This window comes from Astatotilapia calliptera, chromosome 14 (assembly GCF_900246225.1).
Source record: "Astatotilapia calliptera chromosome 14, fAstCal1.2, whole genome shotgun sequence".
NCBI classification, from domain to species: domain Eukaryota; kingdom Metazoa; phylum Chordata; class Actinopteri; order Cichliformes; family Cichlidae; genus Astatotilapia; species Astatotilapia calliptera.
In genome coordinates, this window is record NC_039315.1 from 19,212,960 (window position 1) to 19,237,317 (window position 24,358).

The window sequence follows — 24,358 nt, forward strand, 5'->3', positions numbered from 1 at the left end:
TACTCTGTAGTCCAGAGTGAAGCAGCAGATGGAGGGAGCCTTGTTTCCCTGCTGCCATTCAGCACATGTCACGTGGTTTGGGGAGAACAGGCCCATCTCCCGGGCGTTTATTGATTTGTTGCCTGTGCAGCCGTGCGTAAATGAATAGCTTCCATGAAATCCCCCTTACACTTCACACCGCTATGAAAGTGGATGCGTCGCATTCAAACGTATCACACTAACACCCGTCTCCTCTCTCTGCTCTCTTCTTCCAGCTGCGGCGGATGCAGGAGATGCTGCAGAGGATCCAGGATCATATGATCACTCAGAAGGACGGCTATTGAGAAACAAGAACCCAGTCACACTGTGTACATGTGTTGCTCTCACTGGGATTTAATAAAAAAAAAAGAAAAACTCCCCACTCCACCCCAAACAAACCTTTATTCCACTCTTGGATATTGACATCCCAAGCCACCTCTCAGCCTCATCAGCAGCATGTTATACGTGGATCAAGGACCCGGCAAGGAGGTGGTAAGACGTTTGCAGCTTAGCGACTCCCTTTATCCTCTCCAGAATCTCTGACATTTACGGCAGCACTGCTGAGAAACACCCAACTCTCCCTGTCTGCTGTTTAAAACGGCTCTCGTGATGTTCGCTTGAATGAATGAAAGGTTGGGGGTTAATTCACATATCAGAGCTTTTTCTTTAGCCACATGATCACAGGGTTGTTTTTACAAGTTTACATCAAAGCTTACACTTTTCTGGGTGTTTTCTGGTTTATTTTTTAAAAATCTTTACAGGTCAACAGACACACACACACACACACACACACACACACACACATATACATATATATATATATACTGTAATAATATAATTTTCTATAATACACCTTTTTTTCCTACTGTTTTTGTTTTTTACATGCTGTATTTAATGTTACACTGCTCGACTATGTGGATGACGGAGGTTCCTGTTGGTTAATTTGGTTTAAGGGTTTTTTTGGTTTTTGTTCATTTGGTTTGTTCAGTGTCTGCATGTTCACAATTATAGTTGTCACATCTGATGCCTGACGTCACAGGGTTGACCAGTGTTAGCTCACAAGCAAACTCACTGATTGTCATTGTCAACATTCGAGATGCGATGCATCTTTAAATCTGGTAGAGAAGTCTTTAAAAACCGCGTGGAGAATTCCCAAAAGTAGCAAAGTCCCAAAAGGTTGTTGAAAAATACAAGACCCTAGATTTGCATGAGATGAGCATCAAAGGGCAGGGTTGCATTAAAGGTCATGCAGTGATTTTTATTTTTGCATGAGTTTTGTGAAGATTACTCAGATTGCAGATCTGTTTGATGATCATAAACTGACCAGCTGTTGGGGGTGATAATAGAAGCTTTTTTTTTTTTTTTTTTTAATAGGTTTGTTATAATTATCTTCTCACTTAAAGGGAGCTCCTATGTTGGATGAGTACTAACCTTTACGTTTATCTTACAGCCAATGATAAATTTAATAATCCCAATATTTTTTCTTTGGATTGGTCTTCAAAAGTGAGAATTGTTTTTAATTTTGCAATAACTTAGCAACACCATTACAGCCCATGAGTAATGATCAAAAACAATGAGTGAACATGAGTCTCTTGACATTTTTTTTTTTTTAATGTTGCAGAGCTTCTTTTTTTTAAAAAAAATTAGATTAGATGACTCTACTCTGACTTGTTTGACCTTTGTTTAAAAAATATATATGAAAAATACATTCCTCGAGTTTCTATCGCAGAGTCAGGTGACACTTTTTGTTTTTGAATTCATGTTAAATTTGCCTTCGTTATTTTGCATTTTTTGATTATATTTATGTAATAAATTTATAAATGAAAGAGGTTGGAGAGGGCAATGTGTACAAATTCTAATATTGTAATAAAATATGACTATAATTTCAAGTTGAATAAGACAATGGGTTTTTTATGGCTGCAAATGGAAGTGGGATTAAATGGTTTTGTGTGTCATCTAAGATGGGTGGATTGATAGTGATTTTCTGATGTAAGTTTCGGAAGTGTGTATATACATGTTATAGTACAGGGTGGGCCATTTATATGGATACACTGTAATAACATGGGAATGGTTGGTGATATTAAAGTCCTGTTTGTGGCACATTAGTATATGTGAGGGGGCAAACTCCTCAAGATGGGTGGTGACCATGGTGGCCATTTAGAAGTCGGCCATCTTGGATAAAACTTTAGTTTTTCCAATAGGAAGAGGGCCATGTGACATCAAACTTATTGGTAATGTCACAAGAAAAACAATGGTGCGCTTGGTTTCAACATAACTTTATTCTTTCATGAGTTATTTACAAGTTTCTCTTTGTTCACAGCCATTGACATGTCGAAGAGGTTAACACGTGAGGAGCGGATCGAAATTGTGTTGATATCTGGTGAACGCAGTAACCGGGTCATTGCAGCAGATTTCAATGCAAGACACCCTACGAGACCACCCATCTCCCATGCTACAGTCAGCAAACTGCTTCCTAGGTTTCGTGAAACTGGTTCAGTGTTGGATTTGCCAAAATGTGGACGCAAGAAAACTGTCACTAATGAAGAAACATCAGTCGCTGTCCTAGCTTCATTCAGCAAGAGCCCACAGCGTAGCACTCGCCGCATGTCACTGGAGAGTGGCATTAGTCGAACATCCCTTTGGCGGATGTTAGCTACTCACAAATGGCACCCTTACAAACTCCAGCTACTGCAGCATCTCAACGAGGATGACCCAGATCAGCGCACAGAATTTGCAGAATGGGCAAAACAAAAATTGGAACAGGACCCTCAGTTCACACAGAAGATTTTGTTCAGTGATGAGGCAAACTTTTATGTGAACGGTGAAGTTAAATAAAACCACCGCTACTGGTCTGACACTAACCCACATTGGATGGATCCCTCCAAGACTGTTGGAACAACAAAAGTGATGGTTTGGTGTGGTATATGGGGTACAACAATAGTGGGTCCATTCTCCATCAATGGAAACCTCAAGGCCACTGGATATTTGAAATTGCTACATGATGATGTGTTTCCCTCTTTATGCACTGAAGCTGGCACGTTCCCTGAGTTTTTCCAGCAACATGGTGCACCACCACATTATGGGTGCAGGTCCGAGCATTCCTAGATGAACAGTTTCCTGGAAAGTGGATTGGTCGTCGTGGGCCAGTTGAACGGCCCCCAAGGTCTCCCGATCTGACCCCCTTAGACTTTTTTCTTTGGGGTCATCTGAAGGCAATTGTCTATGGTGTGAAGATACGAGATGTGCAGCACCTGAAACTACGGATACTGGATGCCTGTGCTGGCATTTCTCCTGCGGTGTTGCTATCAGTGTGTGAAGAGTGGGAGAAGAGGGTTGCATTGACAATCCAACACAATGGACAGCACATTGAACACATTTTATAAGTGGTCAGAAACTTGTAAATAACTCGTGAAAGAATAAAGTTACGTTGAAACCAAGCACACCATTGTTTTTCTTGTGACATTACCAATAAGTTTGATGTGTCACATGGCCCTCTTCCTATTGAAAAAAACAATATGGCCGACTTCTAAATGGCCACCATGGTCACCACCCATCTTGAGGAGTTTGCCCCCTCACATATACTAATGTGCCACAAACAGGACTTTAATATCACCAACCATTCCCATGTTATTACAGTGTATCCATATAAATGGCCCACCCTGTATTACCAGTCACTTTACCTCGGTAAATTGTTTTTGATTTTTTTGTTTAATAATGATATCTCAATTAAATTTGTTGCTAGTGTGAAAGATGGAATCACTGGCCACTTCATTAGGTACACCTTTCTAGTACCGTGGACCTACTTTTGTCTTCAGAGCTGTCTTATTGCTTCATGGATCCAAGAAGATGTTAGAAGTGTTCCTCAGCAATTTTGGTCCACGTTGATATGATGGCATCACACAGTTGCTGCAAATTTGTGTGAAGCTGACAAATCAAAAAAGGCACGCTACTGGATTGAGATCTGGTAACTGTGGAGGTCGTCTGAGAACCGTGAACTTGGTGTCATGTTCATGTTTTGAGATGATTTTAACTTTGTGACGTGGTGTGTTATCCTTCTGGAAGTAGCCATTAGAAGATTGTTCTACTGTGGTCATACAAGGATCGACATAGCCAGCAACAATATTCAGGTATGCTTTAAACGATGCTCAGTTGGTACTGTGGGGCCCAGAGTGGACCAAGAAAATTACTCTCACCATTACACCAGCATAAGGCATCAATACAAGGCAGGAAGATTTTATGCCATTTATGACACTTCCGTCTGGCTGTTGCAGTGGAGATCAAGACTCGGGTCAGGTGACATTTTTCCAATCTTTTATCATCTAATTTTGGTGAGTGTGCAAATTATTATATAGCTGGCAAGAGTGGCCTTCTGCTGTTGTAAGCCATCTGCTTCCATGGTCAGCGTGTTGGGTATTTGGAGTTGCTCTTCTGCATACCCTAGTTGTTACAACCAAGGTATGCAGTTACTGTTGCAGTGTGGCCTTTCTTTTCTAACCTCTAGCATTAACAACACACACAGAAGATCTTTTCTTTCTGTAAACTGTAGACATGGGTGTGTGGGGAAGATCCCAGTACATCAGCTTTTTCTGAAATACTCAGAGCAGCCTGTCTGGCACCAACAACTGTGTGAAGTGTCAAGCAAGTGTAATTTTTAATAGTTGCATTGTCTGTCTTTGACAAGCTCTTTCATTGTTAAGGTTTTTGTGTCAACCTCCACTTGTAGAAACGTTAATTTGAAGGTATCAGAAAATAGTTTTGAAACATTAAAATTATTTTACTTTTAAGCTGACTAAACAGATATACAGATAACTTTAATCATAGGTATAACTTGTATGTCTAGTTGCTATGATGACTAACCTGGCTTTTGCGGGAATTGTGACATAACATCCTGACTAGACTAGCCTTTGTTATCTAGTTATCCTGGAATGATGAAACTCCTACAGGAGGCTTGTATAAAAGGACTACTCAGATGCCCAAACCACCTCATCTGACTCCGCTCCTCTTGAATGCTTATGTTCAGCTTTTATTTTAGAGGTTTTGAAAAGGTGTTAAAAATGTAGCTAGTGTGTGCTACTAAGTGGCATCACATTATACAGAGGTAACTTGATCTCTTTGTCCACGTTATATCTGCAGTTTATCTACTGTTTTCAGTATTAGCCTAACCTGATATTTCTGGAGTAAAAGTACCAGAGCAATTTCTCTAATCTGATCGTCTTTGGTGTTTCAAACCACTGCATGAACAAAACAACACTTAAAGAAGTGTTAATGCTAAATAACTAATAATAATTAGAAAAAAATTCTGCGTTCAAATATCAGTATAACTTTCCACTTTATTTCTCTGAGTCAATGTGGCTCAGCAGGCAAAGTCGCTCCAACTGGAAAGTCAGCGGCTCAGTTCTTAGCTCATCCAGTCTGACATGTCAACAAGTCCTGATGACCTCAGTGTATCCATCACTGGATAAAGATAAGGCAGTGTTTAATGTTTGACTGCGCTCTGAATATAAAACCATCTTTGTTTCTCTACACTTTGTTTAAAGAAGCCACTTCAGACCTTTGTAAACATAATACAATTTATTAAGTATCTTTTTTATAAATTTCAACTTTTACATATTTTCCCAAGCTTTTACCTTAATACAGATAGATCTAAATGAAGCCCAACATTTACAGGCTATATACAATGTAAACTTTCTCCATAGGGAAAACACAGGTATATTTTTGCTTCTTCAAGCATCTGTATCTGGAAACGTTTATGCATTTTGTTTCTCTGCAAAACTATTTCAAAATGCCATTTATCCCAGATGTTTGTGTGAAATCTAAGAGATGGCAAGGAAACAACATATTGCATCAGAGCAAAATACAAAAACATGGAAGGGGTGAATAATTTAAACAAGTGGCCAAATGTGATTGAATGTAGTGATCGCCCCTTCACATACAGCACTGTACATGGTCCCAGAAAATAAGCTATTTGATAAAATTAACAAACGAGGGGTGATGACACAAGCGACAGTAAATCTTAAAATACAAAATCAGGTTTGTAATGTTACACTTTACATAGACTTTAATAAAGTAACTGCATTTCTAAAAAGGGCTCGACTCCTGTTTCGACACTCCAAATGTTTTCACAGATCAGTACATTCAGATTAAATTCAGAGAGCACAGTGCGTTAAACTGCAGGTTGGCTGTTCATTGAGACTACTTTTTAAATGTTCACAGTGCCAGCTTTGGAAAGAGAGTGCCTCGAATAAACACATTAAAGTCATCTGTTGTTGTTGCTTTGTACAGATACTTGTCCCCAGTTTTATGGATGACAGAATCTTAAATGTGTCAGAAATCCTTCACACGCCTATAGTAACGTAATGAAGTTCATAAGCTCATCGGAGAGCACTGCTATAGGTCCTTGCTTTCATAGTGATCACTACATTAGTACAGTCATGGCATGCATTAATGGCATGCAAACACACACCCTACTACCATATGCACTACAAGACAGCATAGACACACTTCACTATATTTTATGGACCTTTCTGTATTCAGATTCACATCCTTTACCTCATGGTATTTAAGTCTCACAGCGCATATAAACTCGCCTCTGCTGGGGTTGGGGGTCATATAGATGTAGATACAAATCCTACTCTGCAAAATGAAAAATATTTAAAATACATTAGCAGCTGTGACACAAACTGTTTTATCCTAAAACACTAACTTGTATTTGTGCTCAGTGTACAATCACCAGTATGTTTGAAGGACAGATACTAGAAATAAGTAACAATTTGATTGTCCTTTAAACACTAAAAACTAAATCCAGCCATCCACCCAATCTTCTGCTTATCTGGACACAGGTAGCACTTTAAGCAGAGCTATCCAGACCTCACTCCTCTAGTGTGGGAGACAACAAGGCTTTCCCATGCAAGCTGAGAGATATCATGTCCTGGATTTGCCATCGGGTGTCTTCTTGGTTGTGCATGCCTGAAACTGTTCACCTTAGAGGCATCCTACTCAGATGCCCAAACCACCTCATCTGACTCAGCTCCTCTTGAATGATGAGTTCCTCATCTTGTCTAGGCTAAGCAAGACAGCCTAGAAAGAAGCCCATTTACGCCACCTGTATCAGTGATCTCATATTTCTTTCAGTTGCTAACCACAGTTTGTGGGTAGAACAGTGGATCAACCAGTAAATGAATAGCTTTGCCTTAGCGCTCAGCTGTCTCTTTGCCACAGCAGACCACTGATTGGTGCGGTGCCTGGACCAGTCAGTCTGTCACTTGTGAACAAGACCCTGAGATACTTAAACTCATTCACTTGAGGCAGAAATGAGAAATCCACCCTTTTCTGATTGAGCACTTGAGCCTTAAAATTCAAGGTGCTGATTGTCATCTTGGCTGCAATCTGTCAACAGAACATTACTCGCTAAAGGCAGAGACAAGCTCCTAAGACACCCTGGCTAGGCCTAGAACTGACAAAGCTGTATATATATTTTTTTTCAGCCACTCTGATGTGGTGATATCATTTTTCTTCACTGGAAGAATTGTGTCATTGTTGCAGAGGTGGTAGTTTGACTATGAACACAAACAGCCACCAGGGGGAGCTGTTGCTGTGTGCACCATCACCGAGGACTGCAGCTCCTGCTCAGGCGGCTAAGTGCAGTCCATGATTTGGCTCCAACCTTACAGCATGTGCTGCTGCTGAGGAGGAGGGGCTCCTGTGAACCACATTCTCCCTGCGCTGGGGTTGGCGGGCCAGCACTCTGCTCCTACACTGTCTGGACTCTATAATAGCAGATCGACATTTTCCCATGTGAGGCCGTTTCTTTCTAGCTTCTGTGAAAATACGCACTGCCTCACTTTAAAACAACAAAGGAAGGCAGGTGAAGGTCAAAAACTGCACATCAGCCCACTGTGTACAACACAAACACGACATTATGACCGTCAGTCACATGCAGCCTTTTATATCTTAGAAGATGTGGTAGTCTGGTCTAGAAGGAGTTTTAGGATTGTTCCCAGCTTTGTGTCCACTTTAATGCTTTTAAGTGAGAATTAAACAGAGCAGAAGGGTCTCCAGCAGCTCTCCTGCACACACGGTTGGCTTGTCAATGGCCTGGTATGAAGCCCGTGGTTCACAGCAGGGAGGTGGCCCATTGAGTGCTCCCACAACACTAACCAACACACAAGAAGGTGGAAGGTTAAGAACAGGGACTTGTTTTTGGTCACTTTGTTAACATGGGGGAATAACATCCCTCCATCACGTTACCCCTGTTATGGGGATCACAGTCTGGAGCTCAGTGGTCCTGTTGGCAGTGTTCAGGCCAGCTTCAGAGTGCTGATGGGAAAGGAGGGCATGGTTACCATGGTCACAGGGTTGAGCACCGTCTGACCCACTAGCTGCGGGTGGTGAGCCATCATTTGGGTGCTCACTGCTGTCTGCTTACCAACAATGGTGGCAGCTGGCTGTGCAGGCGCACTGCCGTTCACATGAGCATGGTTTATTGTTTGAGTGATGTGACCGACCACGGCCGGCTGTGTGACAGCCACCGGCTGAGAGTAGAGAGTGGGTAAATGCTGGCTCAGGTGAGCCACTGGGTGCACGGTTATGTGGCTGATGGGCTGGTGGCCGGGGGCTAACTGCACAGAGCTGGTGGTGGTGGAGGGACCCAGCTGGGCGATGTTTTTGGAGCTCTGACTTGGGATCACTTGGATGACCGAAGGGTGGGACACTGGTGCATGAGCAATAACTGTGGGGTGCAGACTGGGTGTGGTCACCATCTGTGTCTGGGTGGGATTTGACAGCTGACAAGGTGTGCTGGATGTAGTGGCAGTGAGCGTTGGTGGAGCTGCAGGTTTAGACAGTGGCTGTGGAGGGGTCACTAGTAGCGACTGAGGCTGGTGCTGAGGGGCTTTGCGCTGGTTGTGTGGGGTGGTGAAGGAGGTAGTGGTGGTGGGCATCACAGTTAGGACTTGAGTAGGTGTTGCAGTTGTGCGCAGCTCAGGTTTCATGATTTGAGGCACGGTGGGTAAGGCAGTGGGTGCTCTTGGCGCAGGCTCTTCGTCCAGATCGTCATCCATGATGTCTTCACCTTCTGCAACACCAACAAATTATGGAATTCATTAATTACATATATAATTACATGACTTAATCTGAAACAGTGTTTGGTTGTGTATTAGGGAGATTTACAGACATGCAGTTGAGAGTGAACATAATCCCACCAATCCCTCCAGTCTGCCTACCCGAGGCTGTGGAGGTTGAAGCTTGGTCCTCCTCCGGCTGCACTGTCTGTCGGAGGATGCGGTCGATCTCGATCACATCCATCCACTGGCTAAGATCATTCTTCAGCTCTGCTAGTCGCTGTTGGGTAGCGATCTTTTCTCTGGCCAGACGCTCCATGTCGTGCTCATACTCCTTCTCTTTGCGCTTTAATGTCTGCAAGGAGGAAAAGAAAACAATGGTAAAACTCAGAACTGGTTTATGAATTACACAGGAAAAAGTCCGCAGGGTAAACGTTAAGGTCATATTTACTGTGTAATAAATTCATCCAATAGAAGAGAACCACAGGAATTTTCTTTGTGAAGCTGTCAGAGAGGTTTTTACTCAAGTCCAAGGTCATGCTTGAAGCAATACTGTAAAGATTCACATTGATTTTATATTAGTCTTAATAGTATTTAACAGATTTCACCACTTCAACCTCTAAAATTAGCGAGGAGTTAAAATGACCCGTTTCTGATTTTGTCAAAGATGTTGATATGAAATTAGATATCACTCGTGTGCACAGAGGGTGGAGGAGAGAAAATCTGCAGCACTACTTATTTGAGGAAAACGTCAAAGTGCACCAGTGGAATGAACTTTGACTCTACTGGGTCTATTTGAACTCGTACTTCTCTAATAAAGTGGAGAAATGGTTTATTTAATAGCCAATTTTCCAAATTCAAAATAATAAGAAGAAGAGATTAATGAAAGAAAACTGTTATACATTATAACTGATTACTTCTATCAGAAAAAAATATAAATTTGTTACAATGAAAGCCACATTTCCAGCAACAAAACATAGTTTAAAGCAATTCATCAAAGGTTCCAACTAGCAATGAAGCATATTACTCAGAAACGGGCCGTCCTGCATTATGTTCTTATACTTTTGGTATTTAGCATTTGTGTCTGCGTTTATAAATACACATTTATAAAATGTGAATACATGAATTTTACTATTGACAGTGACTGGTTTTATGTTTTTTATGTTTAGCATGCAACATCAGGAGGAAAAGTGAAATTATGGCAACCGGTACATGATCAGCAGACTTGTTTTTAAGTATTCCCGTTTTAAAGTACTTCAGAAGTCTTTAATTATATATAATTTATTGCATGTCACATGCAGCCTGGTCAAAGTATTCAGCACGCTCTCTGTGGGAGAGGCTCAGGGAAATGACACAGTCTGAAACCCTTTACCAGCAACCTGATGACTTGCTATCATAAAGGGTGGACTTCCTGTTAGTGTTCATCCTACCGTGTACAGTGTGGCGATACAGTAAATGTGCAAGTAATCATGTGTATGATTTAAGTCGTGTGTAGGTGGCTTCTGGCCTACTTCGGTTTAAGTGCATTCCTGCATGTGCATTATGAGCGTGTGCGCCTACAGCACAATGCACATGTACATAAATAGCAAAAGGGGACAAAAGGCGGGCCTTGTGTGATTCAGCACCTGTCTCAAATCCTGATCCAGGATTAGACATGCATGGGCCAAGTGGTCTGTGCTTTGGCTGCTTCTCAGTAACTTAAACACAAATAGAAGCTCAGAAGAAGTCCCGTTCATATTTCAGTTTAGCTCAAATCCACATAAACAAGCTGTTTCTTATCTTTAAGTTAAACTGCTTTTATTGTGACCAGAGCAGGTTTTTTTACAGTTGGAAAATCTGTGTCCTTGCTCCCAAATAGACCTAAAGTTATCTAGGATCAGGGTTAGTAGCCTAGTTCTGTTTTAAAATAATTGTTACATGGAACAACTCTTAATGTGAATCACAACTACACCTCTTATTTTAATGAAAACTCCAAGAATTCAGGTATTGCACCATCTCATTCACAAGGACAGGGATCCCAACTTTGTATTTTAATATTATTGATTAATGGAGATATAGTTTGGACATGCAGATTTTAAATAGCAGGACAGACATGTACACTACTGTTCACTGAGTAAGGTGCTCCTTAGCATGCACTGTTAAACATCTGGACACAGATGTGCAACTTGTAACCAGCCATAAAGAGCACCGCCTCACTGTACGGATTAAAAACATCCTTCGTCTCTACACAAGATGTGCTAAAATGCCCCCCATCTCTGGTTGTCAGGGAAACTCCTGAAAAAATGTCAACATTTTGTCTGAAATCCTAAAAGATGGCACACACCTTCATGTGCGAGAGGTGCGATTTAGGTTTCTAACAGCCTCTTAGTGTGTAAACATTTCTGTCAAAACCTACTCTGGTGAGGAAAATTTAACGTGATGTCCAAAAAGGTCTGGCCGCCTTCTTTTTTACCCTCATGTAGCTGACAGCCTTACGCGAGTAGCGCTACAAGCTTACAGCTTTAAGTGATGACTCATAAAGAGAGAATGAGAGAGTGGAGAAATGCTCCACAGACACAGAGACCCACTGAACTGCTGAGAGCCAACGCCACATTCGCCTTTTTAGACACAGCTAGCCTGAGATTAACCGCATACACCTGATAAACAAGCCAGCAGCAGATGGGCCCCACGTGACTTCATCACCATGTTAAACATGTCACCAGATTGGTAGGACACAATGTGCCAGGTATGCTTGGATTCTTTGCACATGACTGCATTCAGACCTCCTCCTTTTTCCAGGGAAGAGTTCTTACCACAGAACTGTGTGTGCGTGCATGTGTGTGCGTGCGCATGGGAGGTAAACACTGCTGAAGCATTATTGTCACAAGCAATGCGAGGGCCGAGCACATGGCCCCGCAGAAAAAGGGAGAGGGAGGGCCACAGATAACAGGGGATTGAAAGAGAGCAATACAAGCTGTACTCACTGACTCACTTTTGCAGCAGCCGTGAACAGACAGCACAAGGCTGGGTTGTCTTAAAGGGCCAGGAGCACAGGAGGCCACGTTGCAGACATGCTGCTCCACTGATCGGGTTCCTGCACACAGGTCTTATGACACTGTGGTAACCATAAACCCTTGTCTTAGTCTGCCTTCAAGCTGGAGCAGAGGGTTTCACGTGGTGCCCGACTTTAACAATAAAAAGTCTGTCTGTGGAAATAAAATGCCTACTTTTGCACACCAATCCTTTGTGTGTAAGCTTGTGTTGGTCATAGCTGGCCTATTTACCTCATTGCGGTTAAGAGCCGAGTCGTCAGAAAGCTGAAGGGGGCCATCTTTTTTTAATGTTAAGGATGAACAAAAATGAAAATGTCAAAAGAACTAGTACAGTTATCTTGTCAGGCAACCTTTCAAAGGAAATATGCCATGAAGTCCACAGTGACTATGCTAAAAATATCAAAAGATAAATAAATTTTTAGCTTATCTTCATCTAGCAGAGAGTACAGCACTTTTCATGCTGGCATTTGCGGACAAGCAGTGGAGGAACAAGTTCAGTCAGCTTTCATGAGGAAGTGAAGCGCGTGTGGAGTAAGCTGAGCCTTATGTTTACTGCTCCATGCTCCCTCCCTGCTGCGGGCGGCTAAGCCTGGTGGTACAGCAAGTCCTGCATGTTGCAGTGCTGGGTGGGGGCCCAGCACAGGGGGGGTGACGTCACGCGGCTCAGGCTAGCCATGTGCTTGCTGCTCATGTGGCCTTAAAAGCTCAGAGAGGCAGGCTGGAGGGAAGGAGGGGGAGTGGAGAGGAGGAGCGCTAATGCATCAGGGCTTATTTTACAGCCTCGGCTTTCGCGACACCACTACGGGCTCAGAGGAAAGCCTGCTACATGTTGTCTCTAAAGTAAAGCAAAAAACCCTCTTACAGCTCTATTAGCGCGACTGCTATAATTAAAAAGGAAAACAATTGGTTCACATGTAAGATTTTCTGGTCACAGATGTTGAGTCATCTTCATTTGAAATGTAATAAGGAAGTGGAAGTTGACCTATGTAGCTGTTAGCCAAGTTTGCGCCTTTCACTGGAAAACCACTAAAACTGTTCCAGTTACCACTTATTTTCATAGAAACTTTGCTCATTTACAAACTTACAATAAGATGTAAAAATAAAAGCGGCAGAGTGCTGAGCTGAAAGCCTCTTATTCAGACCTCTAAGCTCAGTGTTTTTCTGTGCAGGCTGCTTCATTGCTGCCAGCCCAGAGGAGGACAAGGACAGGGACGGGGAGGGAGGAGTGTGCAGAGTTTCGGGAATGAGGTGCATGCAGGCAGGACATGCGTCTGTACCTCCCATGTCAAGATGCCAGTGCTCGCACGTGTTCTGCCTTTTTTTTTTTTTTTTTTTTTAAGGCATCCTATCACCCAGCACTCACATCTTTTACTCCACCCCTCCAAAACAAAACACCACCAGCCTGGCCAATGAAAAAGACCCTCGTGACAAAGAGGCACGACACACTGTTGTGGCCTGTAACACTATTCCAGTACTGGGTTAACTGCTTCGTACTACTCTTTATTATACTCTTCACTTCCACATATAAGCATCATCAATTATGTAAGTTTCCCTTGCTCTGTTTGTGTCAAGCATGTCCAGCTCAGCTGCTGATTGGAGGAAAAGACGCACAAGCCTGTCGAACACAACACGCACAGCATGTTGCTTAATCACAGAGAGGGGCACAGGGAGGGAGACTGGGTGACGAGCTGTGCACCCACGCTGTCCTAGTTTCCCTCAGCATCCACGCGCACAGAGGAATAACCAGCCTGCTGCATCTCACAGTCAAGCAGCAGCATGCCGTCCTCCTCGGTGTACACATCAGTAAACCTGCACCACGGTCGGTTAATGAACAACTGCAGGCTCATAAACAACAACGCATGACAACCAAATGTCTAAAACCGTGTAAGTGTTTTATTATTATGCAAATTAAACAGCAAACCGCTAACCACATTTGGGCACACTCAAACACACAGATCATGCAACTGTAATTGTAAAACGCAAATCTATAAAAGCAACGCAACAGAGATATTGTTTTATCGCCTCCTGGATTAGTGTATTGGAAAAATGACCTACAATAAAAACGGACACACTCAGCAGCACAGTCAGTCTGAAAGTTACACTAGACCAGTGGCAGACCTTTGCGCCAGCTGTTTACAACCAGCATACTCTAACCGGGAGAGCTTGACTCATAGAAATGGCGAGTCACTCGTTGAAACACTCGCACACTTAAGAAAAAAAGGTATAAATGAGGAAGTCTTAGAGACTCAGGGAGTATCTAAATACATCACTGTGTTTAAACTTGCTGCTGTCTGATGTTTTTCTCTGCAACTAAGGATCTTAAACGCAGTAAGATTGTAAATGTATCCAGTAAGACTGGGGGTCAATAACACCACAGTGTAACAGCTTTGTTAGCAGTGAGGAAAGAGCGAGCAATCATCAGTGACGTGTTACAGCCTCCCTATACGAGTTGCATTCATGGGGAATAAAGTACAAGGCATCGCCTTTGTGGATGTTTTGTGCATTCCAGTGAAACATTGCTAAACAAAAACAGGTGATAGGAGGTTCAGGCCACTTGTTACTGGTGGCGCTTCGATTGTTGCTTTTTAAATCTGTAATTTCTGTAATTGTGATTTAATTTTTTTGGTTTGTGGTTGTATTTATCTAGCTGTTAAAACAATATAATAAGAGAGTTTATTTAATAAGTGCTTTTCACAGACAGGTGGTCACAACCCACTGTACAGAAAAGGGTAAAATAAATATTAACATTGAGTAACAAAACAGCCAATAAAAATCTAACTAATGAAATTCAAGAAGATTTTAAAATCTACCAACACCAATCGGATACTAATGATTACCAATACCAGATACGCCAACGTGGAATTTGAAGGTAATAAAACTTTGAACTTTGGAGACATCACAAGCTCACCTGAATGTATCTCAGTGCACTTCTTAAGACACTCAGGTTGGAGGTTTTCTTCTCATCAATGTTCGGGATGTTCTTTTTCAGCGTCTCGAAGCACTCCTTCAGGTGTGCTCGTCTGACAGACCCAAGACAAATAGAAGGTACTTTAGACAGCGCTAATGGTAAAGCTCACTTTAATAAAACAACATCTCTATTTGGGAGTCCTCTGATTAAAATATGAAGCACATTTCAAAATTGAAGCTCTACCAATAAGTAAAGTTTTCAGGAAAAAAAAAAGAATCTATTGGCAAATGCTTTTGGGGAAAGGGGTGACCCTACCTGTTTTTCTCAAGTTTGTTATGCACCTCTCTTGTACCAGCCCTGCAAGAGCACAGTAAAATTGTGATGTTTAAAAGGGCAACAAAATTGAAATAATAAAAAAATTAACCCCCCAAAAAATGAATCAAAGAACCTGTTTCTTAGTTTTGGGAGCAGGCAGATCAATGACAGTAAGTGAGTGAATTTATCATCTCATCCAAATTATCGTAATAGCACCCGTGCAAAGTGGAATCTAATCTAATCTTATAATTATCTGAGTGGACCACAGAAGATTACTGATGACACCGTTTCAGTACGTCTGTAATCTGGACTCCTAGTTATTATTTTTTCTGCATTTTAAGGACTGATTTAAATTGATCCTCAGTAAAACAATACTGAGTTAAAAGGTCAGACTTACCCTCCAGGCCTCTTCTTGCTGTCTAGGTGGCGACTGTCATCAGGAGGACTTCCCCGGCTGACGGGGCCATTGTGCAGAGGGGCCTGCTGAAGCAAGGGGCCTGAATGGGGCAGTAAGGCTTGCTGCTGTATGGGCGAGACGATGGTACCCGGATAGCGCTGAACCAGCTGCTGGTGTAGTTTAGTGTTGTTGGTTTGGGTGACGAGCTGCGGCTGAAGGTGGTGGTTTTGTATCGGCTGCTTGTGGTTGGCAGTCACCATGGTTTGGGTGTCAGGTTTGGGCTGTGGAGACCAGAGTAGAGCTGCTGCACTTTGCTCCAGAGGGGGATGAGAGTCTGTTTTTGGGGAGGCCAGTGGAGGAGCAGCAGGAGGGGAGAGCGTGGTAACAGGTAGAGTAGGTGAGCCTGTAAGGTTGGGGGTGACCACAGGTATCGGGATGACTGTAATGGGGACAGAGGGAGGGGACAGAGCTGATGGTATGGGTGAGGGACGGGACTCCATGTGGAGCTCCTCTGCTTTAGAAACATTGTTGATGTGGATTGTGGAGTTCACATTAGGGTGGCTCTGCTCTTTCAGGTGCTGCAGACGCAGCTTCTCCTTTTCATCCTCTGTGGGAAAAACACAGCCGTTAATACAACCAATCCCATCTATACACACATACACAAAAATGCAGCAACAACCCTTTGAGCTTTCTAAATCTGTTAGCACTAACAGTACTGATAGATTTTGGGAGTATGTGAAAGGAAATAAGCCAGGGTCATTTCTAGAAAGGTCTGGTAGAAGGCCTTGTTTGGCATGTTATGCTGTACCAGCTCAGTGACATTAGTCCTGCTCATCTTAATTATAGTAAATCAGCGAAACAAGAAGTGTTTGACACTCAAAGCTGCAGGTATATTTGCACATGACACCAACAGATGGTTTTTTAACTAAACCTAAAACTTGTGTAAAACCATGACAGTAGCAAGTTTCATTTCATCTGTGCCACAACAGAAAGAGCACAAACATATTCCATAACAGTGACGCCTGTTACACGTAAAGTGATGAAGTATTATTGTTAATATTATTAATATTATTGAAACATCCAGTTGTAAGTCAAAGTGGCTCTACAGGAGAATCTTTGTTGTTATGTAATTACAACAAGCAGAAATGAAAGTCTGAGCTTTCAGGTTTCAGGCTCTTCTCTCTTGCTGTTCCTACTTTGTGTTTTATCTGTACATGCATTTTCACATCCACAAAAATGTTGCCTAGCTTTGAGCATGTCTTCACAAAAGAAGTTTTTTGCTTTAATGGAGGTACATTTCGCTGTAATGTAATCCTGGTCACAGTCCACTGACTGAGTTGTGCTGGGGAAGTGAGTGCAAGTACACTCTAGATCTCTACTAACAAAGCCCGAGGGTCTCTTTATTACCAAGACGCGTGTCCAGGTTAGGTTTATCTGTAAAGGCATGTTTATAACAGTTAATACACTGCAGATCTCATTGAGCCAGCTTTAAAATGATTGCACGTTTTGATTACTATTAAATAAACTGTGATTACAGCCATGTGAAAGATTCGTACAGATAAATCTAACTGAAAAGTGATCAGCTTCAGTATTTTTGTAAAACACGAGTCAGTCTAAATGCGTCTTACGGGGCTGTCCAGTCATCTAAAGCACACCCCCTCCACACTGTATAGATGCTGTGGAAAGGGACTCTAGTTGCTATGGCAGCTCATGTTCACAGTTAGAAAATGTCAGATACAAGTAGCTGTCATCAACATCGTTATAAATGCGATCAGGACGCTGCAGCAGTACACACTCATCCGTTCACTGCAGAGCTGAAGCTACAGCGGCACCACAGACTTCACCCCAAACCACTGAAAACAAGTTCACATAAATGATGACGACAGTGAGCGACAACAACACAGCTGTCTCCCAGAAATTAGGTGCTAAGTCACTCTAAAAAATAAAATAACAAATGTTTATTAGATACACAACATCCAAAAAAGTCACTGAAACCTTCCCACTAAAGACAAAAAAAAAACAACCCCAGTAAGTTCTTAAGTTTCAAAATGTGAAATGTTGTCTTTGTACCTTTTAAATACACAAAAGGGGGGTTTCAATGATTTACAAGTTTACAGTCTGTTTTTATTATACATTTACATACAATAGCTACATTGTATGTAAAATTCTACATAGCTACGCACAATAAGATTGTATGAAGCGACAAAAAAAAAAATCCGGGTTTAGATAATGTAGTTTGTTGCATCATAATGTAAGCTCGCCTTCAAATAGAGTGTACAAAATACTAGGAATATTCTCACCTGTTAACATCAAAGACTATTTGAAGCTGAATGAACACATCTCTAAAACACCAACATTGATAAAAGCAGGAATTAATGGATCTAACCGCCTGGCACCAGAGCATGACGTATGAGGTCAGCTTGTTTAATCAGTTAGGATTAAGAGCAGGTTTCTCTAATATTTCTCAAAATCACAACCTTTTATCGGTCAGTCTTTAAATTAACTTCAAATTTTGTTTGTTTAAAATAAATAAATAAATAATGTGACAGATACTACTTGTTATGCATGTATAATCAGTTTAAAATATACATGCTCACATTTTGAGGGTTCAAAGTTCAGAACATTATAGCCCTGCTTTAAAACAGATCTTTCACAGATCTGGTAGTCTATTTAGATCTAAGAAAAAGCAGCACATACTGTTATGATTTTACATTTTAAAACACTAATGTCACTTTATCAATGACTGTGACTGTAAAAAAATAAAATAAAATAATGTGATGGAGGAAGGAGATATTCTATCCAGCTCTAAAAAGCTCTAGAGAAATTTTAACAGTGTTACTTTAAGCATTTCAGTGTATTTTTTCCAGTGTATGAACATGTCCTGTTACACTGAAAAGTCTTTTCTTCAGCGGTAAAAACATACGAAAGAACAAGATGTTCCAGTTGCAGTGGACAGCTTTCATAAGCTGTTGCATGCACAGTTATGAGTTCTGACAATTTAATGTTGTTTTGTTGACATAAACACATAGAGGGGTCTTTTCTGAAAGGAAACCCATGAAACACTTACAAAAAACAAGCAGGTTTTCTATATGCATTATATAACTGCAGCAGTACATAGAGGAACACTGGCCTAGTTTCCTGCACACAGTGACCTGCTCTACAGTAGCAGAGAGGGAGGAGGAGGAGGCGCCTGCTTAGAATGCACCAGGCAGGAGCAGCTGAGACAGGAAAAAAAACAGGATCTCTCACTCCGAGCCTGCGTGGACTCTCTCCGTAATGATGAATTTAACTATTCATGAACATATCAATGTAAATATGCCAGAATTAGCCAAAAGGCTACTTTTCATTCACGAATATGTAAAGAGCTACAGAATATGTAAAAATCAGCATTCAACCAAAGGGCTGATCTGTTGGCGGCCAAGCTTAAACGGCGCAGGAAGTGTAATGCACTTTTTCAGCAGGTCTGATGTTAGCGTTAGGGCTGTCTGAGGTAGCTCAACCTGCACCTTCCCCAAACTGTAACTACACCTCACAGCTATGCAAACGTAAACAACTCTGATAGGTTTGTTTCCTTTTAATATGCAGTGCAAACACAATATGTTGACAGCTATAGCGATCCATGCAAGATACATTGATTTATTGGAGTGTAACTGCATGTAAAGAGTTGCAGACATGTGACATTAACTCGTCTGCCATTTGGATGTGTGACAATCATGGTGACAGTCAAGTAAATAAGGCCACAGACACATAAGGCTAGAGACCAGTGTGACCATCTGTCAACCACTGGTCCAGAGGAAAATTATTTTTTAAAAGAGCCCCAGTCACAAAGGGTCATGAACTGGTCAGTGATTCCAAGTGATTTCGTGCACCTGAAGCAATTTCTACTAGGTTTTCACCACCTTTGGAACTGAGCCTCCTTTAGCCACTGCCAACCTGTCAGGGAATATATGGCTTGCCTTAGCAACCAGTGGTTATATCACATCCAATACGATGGACAGTTACACGTGATTTAGACTACTGCAGGAAATTTACGTCGTAACAACGTAACATTGTTCGACCCTACATCCCAACCTCCCACGCCACTCGACTTTTTGCAGGCTGCGTTGACCCTATATGTCGTCACATTTCTCAGGAAGTGCACGTCAGGTTACGGCGTAGGGTTTAGAGGAGTTTCTGGTTACGTAGTAAGTTATGCAGTAGATTTCTCACTGACGCATAATCCAGTCATTAAGCGATGTGCAGCATGACATCACAAGAAACCTGAATAGTAATCTCACATGAAGAGTTTGTTGACTCCAGAGCTGAATGAAGTTGTAAATATAAAAACGTAACGCTTGTTAATTCTCTCCGGATGTAGTTTACACGGATGGAATACCGGAGTGAGCCATCTGCTTTATTAACGATCTTTGGGAGGGGTTGCCCGGCACGCACGTGGTGGAAGGGGCGTAACCATCTATGCTTTTTAAACTACAGGGGCGTGGTTTGTTGTTCACGTCATCGACTGACACTCAAAGCCCTCCACGAGAGTCTGGAGAGCCAGGGGAGTTTGTGATTTTGCTTTTTTATGTATTAAGAATCGACAGTAACACCGAAACACACAGGTACGCAGAGTCACTACAACACCTGATATCCGGAAGGCGCGCGGAGGGACTGAGGGGGCGCAGACTGCTGGGGTGGGAGGGAAGAGGAGGGGGAACCTGAATGCCAGAGTCACTTGATCCCCAGCGGACGATGTCAGGTCATTATGTAAAACGAGCCTGGCACTCCGCGCGCCACCGCCCTTCATCGGACCGTGTTTTGTTTTTATTTTTAATGTTCCGCAGCAGCGCGTGCAGATACTCAGAAATACAGGAAGGCGCGCGGTGACGCGGCCGAGCAGCACGTTAAGTGTCTATGCAGCAGGTTTCGATGCAGTAACCCCTGACACTGCAGCAGAAGCCCGTCTCTGTCTGCCTGTCTGAGACCTGACCTCAATCTTGACATGAAGAGAGCAGATCCACAGCAGCCACTCTAAAACCGGAATGAAAGTAAAACTAGGAAGACTGAAACGGTCTTTAAATGCATACGTGACAAACGGAATCAGTTCAGACACTGTGCTGGTAAATGAGCCACAGGCAGGGTTTCCTCTTACCTCGGAGACTAAACCTTTCACTGAATGGGTGGACTGGTTCCCACTCCTGACTGTCAGAGTGTGAAAAACGAGCGAGCTTTTATTTATTTTATCTTTTTTCCCCCAATAAAAGACAAACTTACCACGTGCTTTCTGTTGTTGCTGGGCTTGAAATTCCAAAAACTTGGCCGCTTCCAGAAGCGTTTCGATGCTCATTTCTGTCCGCTTGAAAATACTTTTTTTCGGAGAAAAGGCTGTAAAGCAGACGCGCCTGTGCGTATAGCCTGCCACAGGGAGAGGTTCCCGGTCTGAAGCTGAGGGTGGGGTAGGGGGGAGGAAGGAGAAAAAAAAGAGGGTAATCCGATACCCCCCTCAGTAGAAACTCTACCACTTACGTAGAAGAGTTACAAACAAGATGGCGCTCAAAGTAGTACGAACAAATAAGGTTTGTGAATCACGCAGCGTTTGTAACCGCCCACAGACAAACGCCCTCCCTCACCGCGTGCATACGAGGGAAGCGACGGGAAAACACGGAGCGGGGTTCGGGTGATTTCGGTCTCGTGGAGCTCTCTTCACGAGTCACGTCCGCCACACGCAGAAAATGTATCAAAAATGTTGCCGCTTATAACGGCGGCTTGTTCTGTTAAGTGTCTCACGTGCCGCCCTCTCGCGGCTTGATGTTTGACTAACCGATGACTACAAGTTGTCACCGCGTAGTTGTTCTGTGTGAACGAAAGGTCGACAGTTTGCTTGACTGCGGTAAATTTACACCTTATTGGCGCTGTGTCCACCAGCCAATCAGCGCGGAGAACAGTCGGCGTGCTTTGTTTGGCACGTCAGGGTCACATGCTGGGAGTTTACGAGCGTGCATCAGGCGTACGGGCACTTTAAAAGTAAAAACCAAGCAAAAAACCAAGCAGTCACGGGGTAGACTGAGCCCTGCATCTAATAACTGCAAGTGCTAGTTCCAACAGTTGCATCATAACACCTCTGTGTACATAAATAATATAATCCTGTCTGTCTGTATAATGTCTTCATTTTACTTTTACATTTCTGTTCATGTGTAAGTGTTTCTATACTATGATTGGTTCCTACATCTAAAGATTACTTCCACTCTTTAACCCCTGTGAAACATAAGGCTCAGGGGTCACAATCAGACTGCCAACAACTCAAGTTTGGCCCACTGGTCATGAAGGAGGGCATACATTTTGGACTTTTTACTGCATTTACATGTTTCACAGCTTCCCCATGGTGATTCATACTACACTAAAGTAATTAAGTAGTAGATAAATAATCAAGTGGCAGAAAACCTCCCGCTTTTTTCACTATAGAAATATATGTTGTTTTGTTGTTTTTTATAGTGGGTTCACTGGACATTTTTGTGATGTTACCAGAATTTTACACATTTGTTTACACATAAAATTTAAGCCCAAAGACTCTTGTTGCAAGGTTTCTTCATCATGCGGGAAAAACTGAGAAATACTGTTGAAACTTCACTTGGTTTTTTAAATTAGGATATCTCAAGGATTAAACTAGTTGACACTGAAGGGCAGTTTCACTGGTCCGTCCCACTAAAGATATGGCTATAAAAAGAGCTTGTCATCCCTGCACTAATCAGTGTTATTACTGAAGCCATATCTGTAGTTGTTAAACAATAAAACCATAGCGAAGCAGCACATTTTGGCTTAATGTAAGGCCACAGCTCAGTTTCACTTTCATCATTGACTGCTATTATGTCAGAATAAGGATTAATGACAATAGGGGAGACCGGGGATAGTTGTAACGTGGGTCAGTTGTAACACTTCCAATTTCTCCAATCAGGGCTAAGTTTCAAATGATGTGACTCATCCTGTGCATGCCCAATTCAGTTCTGCTATCACATGTGGAAAATCAGCACATTTTGTCAAACACAGACAATTTAACATGAAAAAAAGTAATTTGTATGCCAAAAAGTAAGTTTTTCTACTTTATTTCAATTTCTAATAGCATTATCTGCTTTGCAGTTAAACTCATCAAACTTAAATTATGTTATTTGTATGTCTATGGGGATATATTCTGTGTAGGTCTTTAGTGCTAATGTTTTAGCCGTTGGCTGTAATGTTAGCTAGTTCATGGCTATAGGAGTCTGGGTCAGTTGTAACAGCAACAGTCTGGGTTAGTTGTAACAATAATGCAGATGTTACAACTTACCACACTATTACTTTAACTTATATTAAACAAGTTTGTGAACGACATCAGCAGAGAGAGGTTCACTGGTCGCTTTTGTATATGCGGTTAATGCCATTGGCAACACAATTCCTCCACTGTTTGTGTTCCCACACATACATTATGCAGACCACTGTGTCAGAGATGGACCAGTAGGAAGTACTGGTAGTGGAAATAAGTCAGGATGGGTGCAAGAAACAGATTTCCTCATCTTTCTGAAGCACTTTGCAAACCACACCAAGGTAAGCCATGATAAAAAGCAGAGGTGTGGACTCGAGTCACATGACTTGGACTCGAGTCAGACTCGAGTCATTAATTTTATGACTTTAGACTTGACTTGAAAAAATGTTCTAAGACTTGTGACTTGACTTGGACTTTTACACCAATGACTTGGGACTTGAATTGGACTTGAACCGGTTTACTTGAAAAGACTTGATATTTCACCCCAAATATAAAATTTAACATGCATATTATATAGAGATTGAAAATGTGACGTCATTCACGGGTAGAACCGCAAAGGATTCTGGGAACTCGTGGCAAGCGGTACTAGCGCATGCAGGCTTTCAATTAAAATCAGTTATACAGCGATAAAAAGAAACACAAAAATGTCAAGAAGCCGTTGTATTATTAACTGCAATAGCCGGTCGCATGACAGCCACGGGAAGCCGACGGGTAAAGAGATCGGTTGTTATCGAATTACGTCGTTGAAGAGAAATTGTTCGAGCCATGTTTCCAAAGTAACAAAGACGCGACGGATGGCCTGGATTGCAGCCATTCAAAGATCAAATATAACGTCCCAGAACCCTCCAGCTCACAGGTTAGTCTGCTCCAAGCATTTACACGAAGGTCAGTGTTTTTTAGTAGTTAATACGTCATTTTCATAACATAATTGGTGATATAGGTTACAAGCAAGTCTGGCGCTGAACAGAAATTGTCGCGCTATGCTCCTTTATTTATTGTGCATAAATAGTGAATTGTCCTGACACAATATTGCGTTTCGCTTCTGTTATTATGGTACATTGACAAAAACATATACTTTTATTCACAGGATAAAACAGGTTTTTTGTATCACTAATTGCCCAGTACGATTACAGCATACAATATTATTGTCACTGCTACATTTCTGTGATGGGTACCAGAAATTATTTCCACTACTAATTAATTACCCTTGAGCTCAAAGGTCCTATTAATAAACGGTTAATGAATGTGTATTTATGAAGACGATTTGTGAGACTGGTAAACTTATGATACGTACGATGGTCTTTCGTTCTACACGGTGCATTTCAAGGTCCTGCACCCATCCGTCGGTAAACT

At 42.0% G+C, this 24,358-nt stretch overlaps 2 protein-coding genes across 3 annotated transcripts in view; one reads left to right on the forward strand and one right to left on the reverse strand.

Annotated features, from left to right (window-relative positions):
* septin4b (septin 4b) overlaps positions 1–798 on the forward strand; it is a 51,213-nt gene extending 50,415 nt beyond the window's left edge. Inside the window, exon 14 of the mRNA XM_026191910.1 lies at positions 255–798. Coding sequence (XP_026047695.1) covers positions 255–323 — 69 coding nt within the window. The 3' untranslated portion in view covers positions 324–798. The remainder of the gene's footprint in view (positions 1–254) is intronic.
* Positions 799–5,570: 4,772 nt separating this feature from the next.
* mnta (MAX network transcriptional repressor a) lies at positions 5,571–21,565 on the reverse strand. 2 transcript variants are annotated; one of them, XM_026192388.1, is made up of 6 exons: positions 20,983–21,564; positions 15,730–16,336; positions 15,333–15,374; positions 15,018–15,129; positions 9,240–9,432; positions 5,571–9,091 (listed from the first exon to the last, which is right to left on the reverse strand). In XM_026192388.1, exons 1-6 carry the CDS (start codon positions 21,053–21,055, stop codon positions 8,316–8,318), a joined length of 1,803 nt encoding a protein of 600 aa, XP_026048173.1. In that variant the 5' UTR covers positions 21,056–21,564; the 3' UTR covers positions 5,571–8,315. The 2 variants fall into 2 exon arrangements, with proteins under 2 accessions (XP_026048173.1, XP_026048174.1); XM_026192389.1 differs by lacking the exon at positions 15,333–15,374 and having other exon boundaries at positions 20,983–21,565.
* Positions 21,566–24,358: the final 2,793 nt, after the last annotated feature.